At 40.0% G+C, this 19,658-nt stretch overlaps 1 protein-coding gene across 1 annotated transcript; it reads left to right on the top strand.

The window, feature by feature from the left end:
* The first annotated feature begins 4,858 nt into the window (after positions 1–4,858).
* Positions 4,859–10,652, top strand: LOC110755230 (uncharacterized). The gene is made up of 3 exons (XM_021956410.2): positions 4,859–5,100; positions 9,556–9,672; positions 10,309–10,652. Exons 1-3 carry the CDS (start codon positions 4,896–4,898, stop codon positions 10,509–10,511), a joined length of 525 nt encoding a protein of 174 aa, XP_021812102.1. The 5' UTR covers positions 4,859–4,895; the 3' UTR covers positions 10,512–10,652.
* Positions 10,653–19,658: the final 9,006 nt, after the last annotated feature.

The raw sequence follows: 19,658 nt of genomic DNA, 5'->3' as shown, positions 1-19,658 counted from the left end.
TACGTCTTTACATTAGGTTGCGCTGCTTCGTTTAAATTGGTGGAAATAATTAATGTAAAATGTAATTTGCAATTGTATTTTTCTTTTCTTTCATTTTGGCTTTTGGCTTCTTCTTATATTATGTGATTTCCTTTTGTTTCTTTTTCTTTTCTTTATAAGTCTGTAAATAAAATATATAAGTGGATATATATTTATATTATACTTTAAAAGTGGGAAATATAAACTCTGGCATCGACCATGCATCGGTGCATTTGTGTGCATTTACTAAAATCTTATAGTGATATTAATTCATTAAAAGAAAAAGGGATTGAGGGGTCAACCCTCCTCCATCTCCATCCCTAACGTAGCCCCCACCTTCTCCAAAGCACCACCCAATCTTCAATTCCATCACCTCAGTCTCTCCCCACCTTTCTCATCATCTCCTTGATTTCTTGTTGAATTAAATTCTATTCTTTGATTTTGTTTTTTAAGTTATGGTTTGTGCGATTCTTGATGCATTGCATCCATTCCGTACCTAAATCTCACATGCATAATAGATAGGAAAGAGATACATGGGAAAAGACAATTTCACAAACTAATAACAAAATGATATGTCGACAACACTTTATTGGACTAAATTCTCATCAAAGCGCATGTAATGAAAGAGATTCTTTCCAAATCACGCATTGATTAGGAACGAATAACATCACTTCAACTGGCAGAGGAAGTCACCTCTTATATGCACATAGAGAAATTGCGTATTGACATCTCCAGTGGGTGTCGGCACACAGCACATAACCTTCAAAGTCGACAAACCAGTCACCTAGAGAAGGTAACAATATGTAAACATGGAATTTAAAATTTCGAAAAGAAAAAGATGAGGAGAAAAAAATTGATGAATGAAAAGAAAAGGACTTGTGGTGAACATGCTAATTATGATATATTATATTATAAATAATTCTTAAAATCATAGTATTTTTTACATTTAAAAAGAATACGCTTTGCTAGAGTTAATTCTTTTCCTTTTTTTTTTTTTTTTTTTTTTGTGTGTGGCTATAAATGTATAAATAATGTATGTACATTTTATCACATAAGTGAAGAACTCTGGCATTTCGGTTAGGTTAGTTTTTATACTAAATTTTGATTCTTTGAAGATACTTGGGGGTTGTTTTTCTAAGGCTTTGAAGATACATAAGTTAGCATAGCATAACTTCAAAGTTGAGTTGCTAGAATCCATTGTTGGAATTTTAAAAAGGTTTTAAAAATTTAACCGTTTTATTTATTTAATTATTTTGGCTGTTTTATTTTATTTATTGTGGGGGGTTATAAATATCTAATATTCAGGTTTTATTTCTATATTGAATGCCTTAATTTTTTGGTTGATGAAGGTTACATGTTACTAGATGCCTATAAAAGGCCACTCCTCCTTCACATTTGAAACACACACAGTACACCATCAGAATATCACATACCACAATCACCACCACAAACTAATTCTCTCCTTTTCTACTTTTATATATATTATCTACTTTATATTATTATTTTGGCAATGGTTCTGTGACTTGGATACCTATATCCGTCTATAAACGTGCTCATAGCGGATCTTGAGTTTGTGTACAAGGGGTCATATCTTGGAGTCTTGTAGACCGTCAGTACCTGCACGTAGGGAGGTGTGGGGGTCCTTTTCGTTCCAGCAGCTTGACGAATGGGCCTGGGCTGCTGTAAAGAGCAAATGGCTGGAATCGCCCCTTGTGTCTGAGTTCGAGAATCAAACCCCAAGTGTGCTTCGAAAGGGTAGCTGAGCCTTAGGAAACACCTTGGTCTTCTTCACCAATGAGACTAATAGTTGCTTGCATGTAAATATTGTGGCTTGGCATGAGAGGCTTGTGGCATGGGAGCTGAGCATTCGTAAGTTTAGCATGAGAGAGAGAAAGAGCTGTGATTTCCTATGAGAAACAGAGTTTTTAAGGCAAGGGAAGAGAGGATCTGACGAGGGTTTGGCTGAAAAGAGGGAGAAGGAGACAAGGAGAGGGCAATGGGTGGCTTAAGTGATTTTCCGCCAGCTTGACGAAAGCTCTGTCAAGCACTGGAACAGTTCTGCCATGAGGGAAAATGGGGAAGAAGGATGAATAGTGCACGAAATTGCTAGGTTTTGAAGATGAGAGGGAAGCTTGCTCTCTGGATGTGTGTTATGAGAGAGAGAGAGAGAGAGAGAGAGAGAGAGAGAGAGAGAGAGAGAGAGAGAGAGAGAGAGAGAGGAAGAAGATGGAAGAACAAAGCATGAAATTGAAGGATTCCAAAGGGGATGCTTGCCTTCGATCGATTCTCATGGTTGCTGGGAGGCTTGCAGCAACCAAGGTGAGTTGTTTTGCTGGGTAGAAAGTGCCTCCTTTTATAGGCGCTGGAAACCCTTAATTTTGTCAAGCTTCCCTTTTTCTCTTCACTTTCTTCCATTTAATCTTGTTTGGTGAAACTTCCTTAGCATGAAACCATAGGCATGCAGCTTTTTGGGGTTCCAAGGTCCTCAAGCAGCAGGACTTCTCCATGTGAGTGAGGAGCCACCCACTTTTGTTTCTTATTTTCTCACCAAAGCTTGAAGAGGAAAGAATGGGTAAGGGTGCTGGTCAAAAGGTGATTCCATCAGCACATGGTTTTGCTTGGTTTTGGTGGTTTGGCTTCGATCTGGTTTTAAGAAAGATGCTGGATATTTCCACGATGTTGGATATAAGACGTTGGGCTGTTTTGTTTCCAGCAGCTTGTGAGTTTGCTCAAGTAGCTGGAAGTTTTAGCTGATGTGGGATTTCTTCAAGTGTTGTGGCCTTTTCTTAAGGTGATGGGCTATTGGGTTTTCTCTCTCATGCTTACCTATATGTTTGGGCTCAAGGAATGGACTTGAGTTTTGGTGCTCCCAAGTAGCCCAAAACTTCCACTCTTTGGACTATCAATGGGCCTCGTGAATACTCGTAACCATCCATACCACAACCCGCTCAGCAAGCCCCAGGCATTCGCGTGGCTTGGGCCCACTTAAGCTTGTAGCGTGGCATGTTGCTTATTTGCTTGGCGTGGCATGTGTGCAAGCGCATATGACGAACTTTCGTGTGCCCAAATCGGGTTTCTTCTCGATAAGGTATAGCATTGGGCTGAGATTATATTTGGGCCTAGCCTTGGATTTTTTGGGCCTCAACAGGAGGCTACAAAGGCTTTAAGACAGCATCTTTGACGTGTTTCACCGTACCAAACTCACCTTCTTACTTATTATTTATTTCGTTTTTACTTACCTATTATTTTATTTTCTTAAATTTCATTGTACCTTAAAAGCTTTCCAATTTATTTATAAGTTATTTATAATATAAATGTTTTTGTATTTGGCTTTACAGAAAAGGAAAACTATATTTTTTATAACACCCATGGCAAAGTGTCGAATGATGTCAGACCCATAACCTTCCCAGAATCCACATCAAGCTACTAGAACTCATACCAAACTGCCAATACCAAACATATATGTCAAAACCAAGCGTAGAAGCCAATATCAAGCATACAAGTCAAAAACCAAGCGTACACGCCAATATTAAGCGTACATGCCAATATTAAGCAGGACCTTTGCGACCCCTCCGACCTTCCCGAAAAATACATGGCTGTGATTTTTGGAGACCCTCAACTGGGCATACTTGAGTTGCTTATCGTTACATTTAAATATGTATGATCAAATCCCTACTCCCTTTCCAACATTGAAGGACAAGTGTCATCCCAAACTCTTTACAGTATTCAAAAGCAAAGTGAGGTTGAAAGAAGAATAATGCAATAAGCCCCTCAACAATGCAATTATCCGAGCATACCCTACTCATCATGCCAAGCAAGAAAACATCGTAAACTCAAATTCTAATACGCTTAGTCAAGCAAACTCTCACAACATGCCCAACCAATTTAATCCATGTACCAAGCTAATAGATCAGGCAAATCAAAGCAAGGCAAAAGGAAACTTACAAATCAATTACAGCTTGCCAAGCAAATTCTCTAACCCACATGCCAAGCCAATTACAATATGCCAAGAAGATGCACCTACGCAATTCACATGCCAAGCGAATTATAATATGTCGAGAAAGCAATCCAAGCAGTCAAGATTATTCAAATAGGTCCAAGCCATAAGAAATCATTGTAAGCTATTTGGACACATGCCTACACTCATGCCAAACCATACCATGCAATTCTGATCTGCAAGCAACATGCAATATCAAATTCCAATCGTGCCACTGCCAATTATTTTAGGCTGAAATTCATTATTTGGCCCATCTCGCTGCCACATGGCCCCAATAATCAATAGGGCTAATGTTGAGGCCTAAAATGTCACAAGAAGCCCAAAGATATTTAAAGCCCAATATAACATATAACGTTGGTCATGTGTTAATCCAAGCTGTATTTTGGGAATTAATTAAATAAATATAGAAATAGTGTACATGCCATGCCAAGCAAATAATACATTTTCCTATGCTAAACCACCTGACAAGCTTATGTGGGCCCAAGCCACATACATGCCATGGGGCTTGCTGAGCGAGTTGTGGTATGGATGGTTACAAGGGTCCATAAGGCCTGTTGAGGGATCAGACAGTGGAAGTTTTGGGCTACTTGGGAGCATCAAAACTCAAACCCACTTTCCTGAGCCCAATACACGGGTAAGCAGAGAGAGATCACACTTTTTCTTCCCAGCACTAAAAGCTACAGCCATCACCTCCCAGCATTAAAACCAACACCATAACCAACGGTCAAGCTAAAGTATTTAAAACCCAACCACTAGCCTCTTTTACCTGCATCAAAGCCAGACCTACCCATGCGTATTCCTCCATCACATATTATCTAGCCAAATCTTCCAACACTCTACTCCCAACCTCCCAACCGTCTCTATTAAAAGCCTTAGACCAATGACTACTCCTCCAATGCTTATAAAAAGAGGCTTTAACCAGGAAACAAAGGATAACCGGCAAGACATACACCCATTGGAAACACCCAAGCTTAACCCATTCATCTCCTCATTTTTCTCTCGGGAAGGCAGAGGCAAGCTCAACCTTTGTTGGAAATCACCTAGCCTTAGCTATTCCAAGTTCAAACACACCAAACCAAGCCGAGGTATGCTCATCCTCAACTTGCCCAAAAAACCTAGAAATTTCTATATTTAATTAATGAATTAATTCCCAAAATACAGCTTTGATTAACGCATAACCAACATTATATGTTATATTGGGCTTGAAAAATCTTTTGGGCTTCTTGTGACATTTTGGGCCTCAACAATTATATGGCCTAAAGCATGCGTTGAGAGGGTGGTACCAATGGTTTAGGAAATATTTACTTGGACTTGGTTTTGTGGAGTCAAAGTGTGATTATTCATTGTTCGTATACAATAATTTTGGAATTTACTTGATTTTTCTCATCTATGTGGATGATATATTGGTGACAAGCAATGATATGGCTCAGATTATGCGGTTGATACGAAATTTAGGCAGCCTCATGTTAATGAAGGCTCTTGGTTCCCTAAGCTATTTTCTTTGTATTGAAGTCGCATATGCATGGGTCAATTTATACTTGAGACAAGCTAAATATGCCAGGAATTTACTCAACCGTACCAGATTCATTGATTATAAGTTGTTTTCGACTCCCTATGTGTCTGGTCAAAAGTTAAGCAATCACATTGGTGAGCCTCTAAATGATTCTATGGAATATAGAAGAGTTGTGGGTGCATAATATTACTTAACCATTACACGACCGGATTTGTCTTATTGTAATAATCAGGTTTACTAGTATATGCACTCACATACAACAGTGTACTCGCAAGTAGTTAAGAGAATTTTGTGGTATTTAAAAGCTACATCTAATCATGGTCTCTAATATAAATGGGGTACATTTGAGTTGAGTTCGTTCTCATATGGTGATTATGTTGGATATCCGGATACGAGACATTCTACAGGTGGTTTTGGTGTGTATTTAGGCTCCAATCTTATTTTATGGAGTTCTAAAAACCATAGAACAGTTTCTCGATCCAGCATAGAGGCAGAATATTGCCAATTAGTTTATACATATGCAAAACTGTCTTAGATGTGTTTGATAACTCCATATTTGTGCTTATTTTCTATACCATATTCCTATGATTTGCATTAGTTTCTTCTGTGAAATTGGTTGTTTTGATGTGTTTAGTATGAGTTTTATAGGAATCATCCCTAAAGTTGAGTTGGAGTTAAAAAGAGAAAAATATGATAAAAAAAGAGCAAAGAAGGTAGAATCTTGGAATTAGCAACTTGGAACTTAAGAAACTGCCTATGCAGATGGGTCAACTTTACGAATTAAACTGAATGTGCTCAAGAAGAACCAGATAACGTGCTTTATATATTTGGAAAGCTCTGGAAGTCTAGTTTCTGGATCATTTTACGGTTCGTGATTTTGAGTTTTCTGGAGAAAGTTACATTAGTTTTAGTACCAGTGGGTCAGTGATGGAATTATTCGTGAGTTTTGACAACTTAGCATCACAAGTTACCATTCTTGGAAAGCAAACTTTTGGACATCCTTGGGCAGCTAGGAGGCACTTAATCTTGTGTTAAGTCAATTATAAATCAGCTATAATTGCCTAGATCAGTTGGTGTTTGGTCTTGTCAAAGAAGTGCATCAAAAGTCAAAGCCTAACTCAACTAGGAAAACAAACTCCCTATTCTAATTGGATTTTATTCTTATTTTTCTCTCCTATCTCAAGCTATTTCTCCTTTTTGGGTAGCCTATAAATATATATTTTCAAGGCTTTTGGGAGAACCCTAGCATATTGTTCAATATCTCAAATCACCCAATTCACATACTCAGTTTCTTAGCCATTCATAGCCTTCAAGATTTGCCGGAGGAGGAGTTCAACTATAGTGGATTCATTTAAGGGTTTTTCTATCTTAATTTAAACTTGTATTTTATGTTGTTTGTTTCTAAGATGGCTATGGGCAACTAAATTATTTGCTAGGGATCCGATGTAACCTAATATGATGATTCTATGTCATTGAGTTAATACTTTATTTTTAATCAATTTATATTTCTTGTTTCATTCATTGTTATAATTGTGATCTTGATACTTGTAATTGGTCATTATAGGTATTTTGGATTGTCTAAGATAAGGTTGGGTGAGGGGGTTCATCCCTAATCTTATATGCACTATGAATGAATGAGTTGTTGTTAAAGCTGGGTCAAGCTAAGACACTTCTTGGTTCTTGATTGTTCTTCATAAACTTAATGGGTTCTCAATTAAATTTGGCTATGGGGTTCATTAGTTGGGTTTAATTGAGGATACTTGGTGACACCGCGACCAAATGAATCATCATAATAAAGAAAAAATGAACCCTTGGAATTGAATTGGAACTTTATTCTCAAAATCAACCCAATACATAGAATATAATTGTTATGGTGAAGTCGGAATCCTAGTTTTCATCCATTGATTTTCAAAACCAATTTCTAACCATTGTTAATTTTATTTTCTTGATTATCAACACTTCGATTAAAATTGAGTAATCTTATTTTCGGCTACTTTAGTACTTTTAATATTTCGTTTTTATTTTCTAGTTTTCTTTAGGTATTCATATTTGGAATTAATTGATACACTTGACAAATCCGTATGGGAACGACTCTTGTATTTGCTTGCTATACTATCATATCGATTCGTGCACTTGTGAGGTATAACTTTTGTTCATCAGTGTTCCATGTTTAAGTATCTTTGTTTGTATTTATCGCCTTCAATTGTTTGGTGTGATAATGTCTCTTATACTTCCAATCTGGTGTTCTACTCTCACACTTAACATTTGGAAGTCGATTATCATTACGTTAGAGAAAAAGTGGTGCGGGGATAACTTTTTGTTGGTTACATCAGCTCATAGGATCAAGTGGCCAATATATTTACCAAGGGTCTGTGTCACACAATCCACTCTCTTAGCAAAATATTGTTCACTTTGGGCCCCACACACATAGATTTGTTCTTGGGCCCTCAACCACAAAACGTGTCTTACTAAGAGCACTTCCAGCAGTGAAACCCTTGCCATGGCAAGGGGGGTGCTAGGGCAGCTACTATTCACATGAATAGTGGCTGCCCTTGCAAAAAGCAATGTGTGTTTACAACAGTTGCCATAGCAAAAGGCAAATACTATTCATTTTTTTGTTTTTTTCACAAATTTGTTTACCTAAACAATTAATTTGGACAATATTTTTGGATATGATTTTGGGTGTGGGAAGTGATAAATATGAGTAAGTATTTATTTAAAAAAATTCTGAATTTTTTAAATTTTATTGCTGGCGTCATCGCTAACGTTAGCCCCCTCGTTTTGTATCTTGGGCTGAACTTGCCCTTGGGCCAGCCCTTCTTCATGGCCCCCACCTCCAGCTCGGGCCAGCCTGAGCTGTTGGAATCAGCTTTTAGGCGCCCCCCCCCAAACCCATCTGCTGGAAATGCTCTAAGGGAGATGGACTTTGCACATATAAGATACTTTACTTTCCCTCACCCAAGCGATGTGGAACTATGACACTCATGGTAGTCACAATCCACCCCATTAGAGGCCTGACATCCTCGTCAACACACTTCCGGTTGGGGCTAGCTCTGATACCAAATTGTCTTAGCCTACTCTCTTAGCAAGATATTGTTCGTTTTGGGCCCCACTCACACAAATTTATTTTTTGGTGAGAAAAAGTAAAGTGTCTTATATGTGTAGAGTCCATCTCCCGTAGTAATTGTTAATAGATTTCAGTTTATCTTCTCAGGTTTAGACGTTTGTCGATCTGTGAATCTGTGCTTCCGTGTTGCGTCAAATAGACAAAGTTGACGAAAATGATCCAAAGAACAATGCGACACCTAATTTGAGGACGACATGTCATCAACTATTATTAGAATACAGAGTTGACGAAAATGTCCCAAAGCACAACGCAAGACCTATTTTGAGGATGACATAAACTATTATTAGAATTCATGAATTAAAAAATAAAATAAAAACAAAGCTAATATCATTCAGAAATCGTTACTACAATTTAACCGCACTTAGAAATATATAGTTAGCATATGACAATGACATAATGTATTTTTTCTATTTATTTGGTGATCTAATGTAGAACTAGAGGTTAGCGAGCGCAAATTCTTGGGAGTATAGGCTTATATTATTTTTTATACAAAAAGAAAAACAAAAGGAGTGTTGTTATTGTAAGTGGAGAAATGGTTTTGAGCCTGTAGACTTAGGTGTATCAGTGCATTGACTGGTGTGGTTCGGTACACGGTGCAGTAGAGGAATAAATAACGCACTCACTGCCAAACCTGTGTTGGGTGGGTTTATCGTTAACCTCCTGTGAGTTGTGGCTGTGGCTGTGGTTTCCTTTATTATCTCATTCAAATGCTTCCTCTGTATCCTCTTTCACTTCACAATAAACCACCATTATCCCTGCACCCGTTTTCTCTCACAAACAAATTTAAAACACACATTTCTGAATTGCCAGTGCCTGGGAATGGTGTTTTCAAGAAGAATAAATCAAACCCGTATTACAATTCTTCTTCTTCATCATCTTCTTGTATTGTTTATGCTGCAGAGAAGGAGTCACAGCAATTTGAGGTAGACCCAGATAAGGCCCGAGAAGCTCTTAAAAATCTTGACCAGCAACTTCAATCTGGCTCCCAAAGACAAGCCCGCCCTCCAAGGCAAAAGGGTACTCTCTCTCTCTCTCTCTCTCACAAACACAAACACTTTGTACGAAATATTGTGAGTTTGATGATCATGTTTCTCTGTCTGTCTCCAACCCAATTTCTTTACTGCACTGTGCCTTTTGTTCATGTATGAGTTAATGTGCTGATATTTGAAATTTTCAATTACTTTTATTTGTACCAACCAACAATCCTAATGTGATTTAAATTACATATGGCTTTGTCTATAAAACCAGAGATAACAAAATGAAAAAACTTATGCTTCTTTGATGAATGCCCAATGTTGGTGAAATTGACCTTACATGTAACTAGAGCAAGTTATGCATGAACTTTTCTAGACCATGATTTGTTTCCACACTTCTAATCGTTTGCACTCTATTGCTCGAAACCGGATTATTATTCGATTACAGTTAAAATTAAGTTAATCTTGTCAAAACTGTATTTTTCTAATATAGTTTAGGGTTAATTACATCAATGATCCCGAATTTTGTACCCGGGTTTCACTTTAGTCCCTCAATTCAGTTATTGAGTTCTATAGTACTTAGAGTTGCAAAGGAACTATGCAGTAGCATTTGTAATTTCATAGGGCCATTAATGGGATGTTGATCTTATGACGAGAAGTGTTTTCAACTGAATTGCAGCACCGGATGTGCGTTTTGCAAGAGATCAAACAGAAGATGAAGAAGTTCAGGAATTTTCAGGATCTTTCTTTACAATCACGGCTGTTGCTGTCTTTGCTTTCACTATTTTCTATAATGTGTTGTTTTACACTGTTATAAAACCATCCATAGATGGACCAGAGCAAGCTCCAACCACAATTGTTCCAAGAGAAATCCCAAAGTAGCAGTTTTGAGCCCCTGCAGGAAATTTATGTTCAACAAATAAACAGGTTCTGGTTTGAGTTTTGTAAAGGCAACTTTCTGACAGAAATGTAGTTTATGTAAAAACAATTCTAAGAAAGAAAAAACCAAACTTATTTTATTCAGATTTTGTGTTGTTTTGGTTCTTAAAAAGAGGCAGATCTCTGCTAAACATAAATATGAAAAGTTGGTAATTAGACCTCTGAAATCTTCGTGCAATCAACTATGCCATGATTGCTGAATTTTCTTTTTTCTTTTCGGTTTTGGGTTTTTGGTTTTTATCCTGCGTTTAGGAGATTATCGCATGGGCCAATCTTCATGCAATCAACTATGCCGCCACGATGTCGTTTTACGGAGAAAAACCTAGTTGCAATGAGAATAGCACTATTTTGCTATGTCGGCTAATAATACTATGACATGTGGAGTGTTATCACGCATGTTTATTGACTGAAAATAACAAAATAGTGCTACTCTGTTTCATAGAAGTCTTTCTCCATTTTATGCTTCCATTAAATTATATTTGTAATATAACAGTTGAGCGGATCATGGACATTTGTCAACATGGGCCCAGACAAACTCAAGGTCTTTGTCCATCTCTCACACGCCAATTGATATCCATCTTACTAAAAAGAGTGCATCACTCACAACTGAAAAATATCTAGAATATGCCTTATATAGTTTTTCTTTTGTCAAAGTCAGGAAGTGAAGTGGGGAAACGCACACACGACACAAGTACTTTGGGAACTTGAACACGTGACTACTTGAAAGCATGGCCTAGACTAATCCAACTAACACTTCATTAATTCATATAGTTTATGCTACTTCAAATGAAGCTAATGACATTTCACTTTGGGTATCCAAAACTTTTACCAAAATATCTTAAACCATGAACGACTCAAGTATTCCCTTGGATTAGTTTAATTTCATTTATTAATGGCAAATTGCAACTTTCAATGTAGTCAATAGTTCATGTGGCATTGGTCTAAGTTTTTCTTCAGGAGAGTGGCCCATGGGAAACCTTTTTTTTTTTTTTTTTTGGTCGAAACACACTTTCAATTACGAAAGGGAAAGAGAGGGCCACTGCCCAAAACAACCAAAAAAAGCACCAGGCAAAGCTAAAACCTGGGTTAACAACTTAAACACCCCAGGGGACAAAAGGAGGAGGCACACACGCCTACCACTCCAGACTGAAACCAAAAAAGCAACAAAAGTCACCAACCAGGTAGGAAAAACAACCTAGGACGCCGCCTCAGAAGACGAGCGTCAGCTCCTAACTGGTCAAACTAAAAATTAGTTTTGTGGAGGACAAGGAAGACCATCACTTTGTAGAACAAACACCAGGGAGGATGGGGGTCTGTTGAGCCAGACTTCATCGCACATTCTCCGCTTTGCTACTTGAGCTGCAGCATCCGCTGCTCTGTTGGCTCTCCTCGGAATCCACTTCCAGGAGCAAGTACCAAACCGTCTACTCTTTTCCTTTAAAGCTGCAAGGATTGGGTAGATTGTCCATCTGCCTCGACCAATATTCCCTTTTATGCTTTGAATCAACTCCTTTGAATCAGATTCACACTCTAAGTGTATGTTGCCCAAATCTGAGGCGACCTCCAGACCATTTAAGGCTGCATGCGCTTCAGCTTCAATAGGAGAAGAGGCTAGTCTAACCTTTCCCGCTCCTCGAACGAACTTGCCATTTTTATCTCGAATTACAGCTCCTAACCCAGCAGTTAAAGAAACTTTATCCCAAGCCGCATCCACGTTTAGCTTTAGAGCAGAGTGAAGGGGAGGGAGCCATCTCTGAACAGAGTTGTCCACATGAGGGTTTGTCTCCTCTATACCAATACCATTTGAATTTGCAACCTCCAACATCTCCAGTGCAAAACGTCTGGCCCAGTCAATGGAAAGTTTTGGACAAACACTTTTGCCATTAAAAACAAAATCACATCTGCTCCTCCACAAACTCCAACAAGTTAGGCTGATTTGGACCATAATCCCAGTAGAAAAAGACTTATCCACCATAGTAGTTACACCGATTAACCACTCATCAAAGGTAGTGATACTTTGTAAGTTCACTCTGTAGTTTAGCGAACTCCCAAACCAAACAATTGCTGTCCAACTACACTGCAGCAGTAAGTGTTCCACAGTTTCCAGAGCTTCATTACAAATCGGGCACAAAGGGGAGGATATCAGATGTCTACGGAAAAGAGCGGCATTTGTGGGGAGGCAACCTTTGATCAGACGCCACATAAAATTTTTTAATTTTGGAAGCAAAGGGGAACACCAAATTAACTTCCACACCTTCTTGTCAACCAAATGAGACCTCGATGCTTGCTGACTTCTTTGAGAGGTATGGTGGCAAGGGTGAATCATATTATATCCAGATTTGACAGAATAGCTACCAGCCTTATTAAAAGGCCAAACCAACCTGTCAGATTCGCTACCTCCACCGATAGGCATGGCTTCAATCCTTTGAGCGTCCTGATCAGAAATATGTACATGGAGATTCGATAAGTCCCATTTTTTTGAGATGGGGTTTATTATTTCAGACACAAAATCATTAGCATTCACAGGGTTATCATTTATAGGATGAAGAAAACCATCAGGTGACACAGGGAACCACTTGTCCGTCCAAATTCTGACTCTTGTGCCATCTAGAATCTGCCAATGAGAACCCCTTACTATCACTTCTCTGCCCTCCAGAATGCTGGCCCACGCCCAAGATGCACGAGCACCTTTGCTGGCTTGGAGAAAATTGCTGGAAGGGAAGTATCTACTTTTCATGATTCGGGTCCAGAAAGCATTTGGCTCAGTAATCAATCTCCAGCTCTGCTTAGCAAGTAAAGCCAAATTGAAGTCATGTAAATTACGGAAACCCATTCCACCCTCCATTTTTGTCATTCCCAGCTCCGCCCAACTAATCCAGTGGATTTTATCCTTTCCTTCATGTCCCCCCCACCAGAATTTAGCAAGCATCCCATCCAACTCTTTGCAAAGGCCATTTGGGAAGAGGAAAACAGACATGGGATACGTGGGGATTGCTTGAGCCACAGCTTTAATAAGGATTTCCCGACCAGCCTGAGTAAGGAGTTTTTGCTTCCAGCCCTCCACTTTGCTTAAAATTCTTTCTTTAACATAATTCAGCGCCTCTCGCTTGGATCTTCCCCACATGGTTGGTAAACCCAAGTACTTCCCCGGGTTATCAGTAGTACAAACATGCAATATTTTCCCAACTTTCTCCCTGAGCTGCTGAGGAGTGTTTTGACTGAAGTAGATACTTGATTTTTCAAAATTCACCACCTGCCCTGAGGCTTGACAATAGGACTTCAATATCCTTTCAATGGCAGTACAATTTTCCTCCGTGACCTTTAAAAACAGAAGAGAATCATCGGCAAAAAATAAATGGGATAGAGTAGGACCATCTTCTCTAAACTTGATCCCTTGGACTATGCCCCTCTCCACCGCTTTATTTAGCATTGAGGATAGGACATCGCTGACCAGGATGAAGATATACGGAGAAATAGGGTCTCCCTGTCTAATACCCCTGGTGGGCTTGAAAGGGGATCCAGCTTTTCCATTTAGAAGCACAGCGAATCGGACTGAGGTGATACATCTCATAACCAGGCGCACCCAAGTACAGTTGAACCCCAATTTGTGCAACACTTCTTCCACAAAATCCCACTCAATTCTGTCGTAGGCCTTATTCATATCTAGTTTGAGACCCATCTGATACACCTTTGTCTTTTTCCGCAATTTCAAGGCATGGAAAGCCTCATGAGCTATCAAAATGTTGTCTTGAATTTGTCTTCCGGGAATAAAGGCACTCTGTTGGGGGGAAATAATTTCAGCTAGAATTGGCTTCAACCGGTTTGCAAGGATCTTTGAGATGATCTTGTAAGAGAAATTACATAAAGCTATAGGCCGGAATTGGGTAACAACTTCTGGGATTGGGACTTTTGGTATTAAAGCAATCTGTGTCATGTTTAAACTATGAACTGAAGAAACCCCTTTGAAAAAGTCTTTGACCAACCTGCAAACATCCCCACCTACTGTTTCCCAATAATTGTGGTAGAAAATTCCAGAAAATCCGTCAGGGCCGGGCGCCTTGTTTGCTCCCAACTGGAGAGCAGCCTCCTTTATCTCCTCATCTGACAGCGGCTTACATAGGTCAGCATTCATCTGTTTAGTTATCACAGGTGTTATACAAGCCAGAACATTCCCCCATTCTCTTTTACCCCCAGCTGAGAAAATGCCTTTAAAGTAGTCTTCAAAAACCATTCGAACTTGATCAACATTTTCCCCCCATACTCCATTCACATCTTTAATCCTGCTAATTTTATTTCTCCTCCTTCGTTGGAGGGTGCAATGATGGAAAAAAGCCGTGTTGGAGTCTCCTGCCTTTAGCCATTGAATCCTTGATCTTTGTTTCCAGAAGCTCTCCTCTTGCCTCCATGTCTCCTTAAGCTCAGAGTTAACCTGCTCAATCCTTCTTTCATTTGCTTCCCAGTCCTGCTGTAACAACTCAAGTTTATTTTTAAGCTTTTCAGCTTTCATCCTGGCATTTGAATATTTACCTCTGCTCCACTTCTTTAACTCATATCTGCATCTTCTTTGTTTTTTGTTCCAGTAAGTCTCGATACCCCCCATACTATCCATGTTCCAGCTTCTATGAACCACCTCTCCACATTCTGGATCAGTGACCCAATGAGCTTCAAATTTAAAAGGACGAGACGCCTTTTCCTGTTTTCCTTCAGATAAAACCAGAATCGGACAATGGTCTGAGCCCACACTCGGGAGATGAATAGCTATAGTACTTGGCCAAAGCTCCTGCCAATTCGAGTTAATCAGCCCTCTATCAAGTCGTTCCTGGATCAACACCCCTTCTGCCCTGCGCCCTCTCCAAGTGAACGCCTGCCCTTGGAACCCCATATCCATTAGATATTTCTGATTCATAAATTCCTGGAGATATCTTCTACTCTTGGGATTAAAAGCCCTTCCCCCTTTTTTCTCAAATTCCCACATTATTTCGTTGAAATCTCCAATACACATCCACGGTAACACTCCGGGATACAAGCAGTTACTGAGCCATCTCCAGAAGTCCCCCTTTTCTTCATTATAAGGGGTACCATATATCCAGGAGATCCGCCAAACTCTTTCCCCATCTTTATCCTTTACCTCAGTGTCGATTAAATTTTTTGAAGAAACCAGAACCTGAACCTCCACGCTGCTGTCCCACCAAAGTCCCAATCCACCAGCTTGACCAAGCGAATCCACACAGAAACTTCCCTGAAAACCCATCTCTTGACTCATCTTCTTCAGTCTATCGTGATTCGCTTTTGTTTCCATAAGAAACACAATAGAGGGTCTGTTTCTTTTAATAATCTCCTTTAGAGATCGAATTGTCAGGTCCGACCCAAGCCCCTGACAATTCCAGGATAAGTAACTCATGGCGATCTTGCGGCTGTTGTAGGCCAGCCGCCACCGCCTTTTCCCGATTCATTAACCTCATTTTCTCGTGTCAGAGGGCTTCCCTTACTCAGCTCTTCAGCCACACCAACATGGATCTCTGTTAAACCTTCCTCAGAAAATTCCTCATGAGATAACCTTTCTGATTCCACTGCATGCTTTGGCTTTCTTGCGCTTGGGAAATTCCTCCTCAGTCTTCTGTTTCCTTCTTGAAATTGCCTTGTCTCTTGCCTCTCGCTTTGAGACTTTGCCCTTTTAATTTCGTTCTTACTCTTTTGCCACCCCGGGTCAGCATCTCTTTTAATCCCCATTCTGATAAAGGCCTCATCAACTTCTTTATGTTGGATCTGGTAAGTAGAGGCAGGAATGGTATCAAAAGGGCTATTAAAGTTTGGCTCAATGGCAGTTTCGTTTCTGAAGTCCAAAGTCTCCTCACTTTGCCTCCTCTCTGATGGACCCAAAACAGCCCAATCAGTAACATAGTGTTTTCCAAAGGCAATTTGGGTCTTTGCCCATTGTAGCCTCTCCTCAAAAGGGATTGGTCCCACTCTCCCTGTGGGCCAAGGCCAATGACTCTGACAGTTTTCCTCCACTAAAATAACCCTCCCCCTTTCTTCAGTAGTGTCCACTCTGCCCCCCTCAGAGTTCCAATTATAAATTTGCAAAGCAGCATTTAAATTTGAAGGAATATCAACTTCTTTACCTTTTGCTTTGGACCCACCGCTTTGGTGACTTGAACTATCTGCAAAAAGATCTGTGGCCGCAGGGATATCTGTAGCAGCAGCGGTATGGCAGTGAAGAGACGACTCTTGTTGTGTCAGGACATTTTCCAAAACCGCTTGGTTTGCGGGAGCTGGTGGTTGAGTGCTATGGGACGTTCCACTACTTTCATCTCCAAATTGGCCAACACGCGCCACCAGAACCCCTGGTCTGACCACCCCTATTTGACCCGCTCTCCTTCGAACTCCTCTTGGAACATGTGTGCTTATCGGTGGCCTATTGTCACGGATTGCCCTGGCTTTCATCCACTCCCCAAATGCTGCTTGTTCTGAAATTCCGGATTGACTTCCACTGGAGCTGCAGCTTCTCTGAAGGTGACCAAGCTTGCCACAGATAAAACAGAAATCCGACAGTCGCTCAAACTTAAATTCCACCCATGTATTCTGCCCTTCAGCACGAGGGAGCCAGAATCCCTGAGGAAGAGGGTTATTGCTATCGATCATAACTCTCATTCGTAGAAAGCCTCTGGAGCCTTTTTCCCAAGGATCTTCTACTTCTTTAACCTCTCCCAACTTTTCGCCAATTTCTAAAGCATTTCCTGCAGTGAGAAGATTTAAGGGGATCCCATGAGCTTGTATCCAGTAAGCCACCTTATGGAGCGGGAGTTCCTCAATGGCCAAATTGCTTGGCCAACGTTGAGCATTAAAACAGAACCCCATTACAGACCAGGGGCCATCACTGATTATCTGGTCAGCCATACCTTCATCTTGGACCACCACCGTGAAAAGATTACCCTTTATGTGAGAAATTTTTGCTTCTCCATATATAGCCCACGCATTCCGGAGAATGGTTTTTATGGCTCCTCTGTTTGGGATTTTGTCTGCTATGATTGCTCCTGCCAGTTTTGGTCCACTCTCAAGATTTGATATTCCCAGTGATTCTTCCAGCCTTATTACCAGATCCTCCGCACGTGTATCTGCCATGGTAACCTTCTGTCTTCCGAAATGAGCAACAGAGAGAGCAGCCGTCGTGAAAGTGTTTCTTTGTTGGTCGCTAGCAGGTGGGCTCCAAAAAGACAGAAATTTTTTGTTGTTGTGGATCTGATAGACCCAGTAGAGAGACCAAATGACTAGAAATACTTTCCATAGCAACAACATCAGGTTCCCAATACTCACCTTTACTCCTCTTGAGAATAGTGGTTGGGCAGCATTTACTCTCCCCCCCGAAATGTCCTCTCCGGATCTGCAATTGTCAGAGCTCAACTTCTCCTCTTTGGATTTCTTCCCAAAAAGACTGATCACCTTGATCGATCGTTGACTTCCAATGACTATAAATACTCCCCATAGGATCAACTTCAGATAACCTAAACTCCTCATTACTCCTCTTGATCCCAGTGGTTGGACAGCATTTACTCCCCCCATCCAACCTTCCGCCAGTCTACAAAAGTCAGAGATCTGCCTCTCATCTTTGGATTTCTTCCCAAAAGGATTTGGCTCCTTTAAACTTTTAATCCTTTTGTTTTTCGACAAACTTGCTCGGATTCCACGGACCAATTTTTGTGTCAGTAAAGAATTCTCACACTGGGGTGAGGGTGCTCCCATTTTAGAGAGAGAGGCTCTCAAAATAGAGAGAGAATTGAGCACCTAGCTTTGATTTGAATGGGAAACATGATTGGGAAACCTTTTACCTCTACCTACTATCCACTTTTTTCTAAAATCGGGAATCAATTCACAAACCTCCAAGAAATATATGACACATTTCATATTGTCTCATTTACAAAAGAAAGAAAAACTTTGAGATTTCAAAACATTTGATTCCTCATAGGATACTATTAGTCAAACAATATGATAGAATATTTTCAGATGTATTTCATTCTCCGAAAGGAGGTATTTATAATACAGGTTACAAACCCTAGTAGGGTTTAATTAGGAAATAAGTGGAATCCTAATTACATAATATCTACACAAAAGGAAAAAATAAATAAAACCCAAATAGAATAGGACTCGCCAACACTCCCCCTCAAGTTGGAGCAAAGACGTCACGCATGCCCAACTTGTCAAGCGAGTTGAGAAAGATACTTGTAGAAACAGCTTTCGTAAGAACATCAGCTAACTGATACTCTGAACGGAAGAAGGGGAAGGACACAATCTCCGCATCCAACTTTTCCTTAATGAAATTTCGATCAACCTCCACATGCTTTGTACGGTCATGTTGTACAGGATTATGAGCAATTGCAATCGCAGCCGTATTGTCACAATATAACTCCATGGGTTTATTAGGCCCAAAACCAAGGTCTTTCAACAATCTTCTCAACCATAGTAACTCAGATACACCATGGGCCATTCCTCGATACTCGGCCTCAGCACTAGATCTAGACACCACCTTTTGTTTCTTGCTCCTCCACGTAACAAGATTGCCACCCACAAACATAAAATACCCAGATGTCGAACGCCTATCTGTGGCTGAACCTGCCCAATTAGCATCTGTATACCCTTCTACATTTGTATGGCCATACTTGGAGAAAATTAACCCCTTGCCAGGAGTTACTTTCAGATACCTTAAAATACGAGTCACAGCCCCCATATGATCTACACTAGGAGAGTGCATAAACTGACTCACTATATTTACAGCATACGCAATATCTGGACGAGTATGAGCCAAATAAATCAACTTCCCCACAAGTTGTTGATAACGTTCTTTATCAGTTGGAACTTGATCGGGATATATCCTCAACTTATGATTCTGCTCACTAGGGGTATCAATCGGTTTACAATCCAACATTCCAGTTTCTGCAAGTAAATCCAAAACATACTTTCTTTGGGATAGAAAAATACCGTGTTTAGATCTGGCAACTTCAATCCCAAGAAAATACTTTAAATCACCCAATGATTTCATCTCGAACTCAGAAGCCAGATACTTCTGAAGACTCTGTATCTCTACATGATCATCTC

Source organism: Prunus avium, chromosome 4, assembly GCF_965620075.1.
Source record: "Prunus avium chromosome 4, drPruAviu1.hap1.1, whole genome shotgun sequence".
NCBI lineage: Eukaryota > Viridiplantae > Streptophyta > Magnoliopsida > Rosales > Rosaceae > Prunus > Prunus avium.
Note: the sequence above shows the minus strand (reverse complement) of the source record. Positions and strands in the feature narration are given on the sequence as shown.

Excerpts from the sequence above, each read along its gene's own strand:
- LOC110755230 (XM_021956410.2), top strand. The coding sequence starts at position 4,896 with ATGACTACTCCTCCAATGCTTATAAAAAGAGGCTTTAACCAGGAAACA. Across the intron at positions 5,101-9,555 it reads ACACACCAAACCAAGCCGAG|AGAAGGAGTCACAGCAATTT; the intron begins GTATGCTCATCC and ends TTTATGCTGCAG. Across the intron at positions 9,673-10,308 it reads CCGCCCTCCAAGGCAAAAGG|CACCGGATGTGCGTTTTGCA; the intron begins GTACTCTCTCTC and ends ACTGAATTGCAG.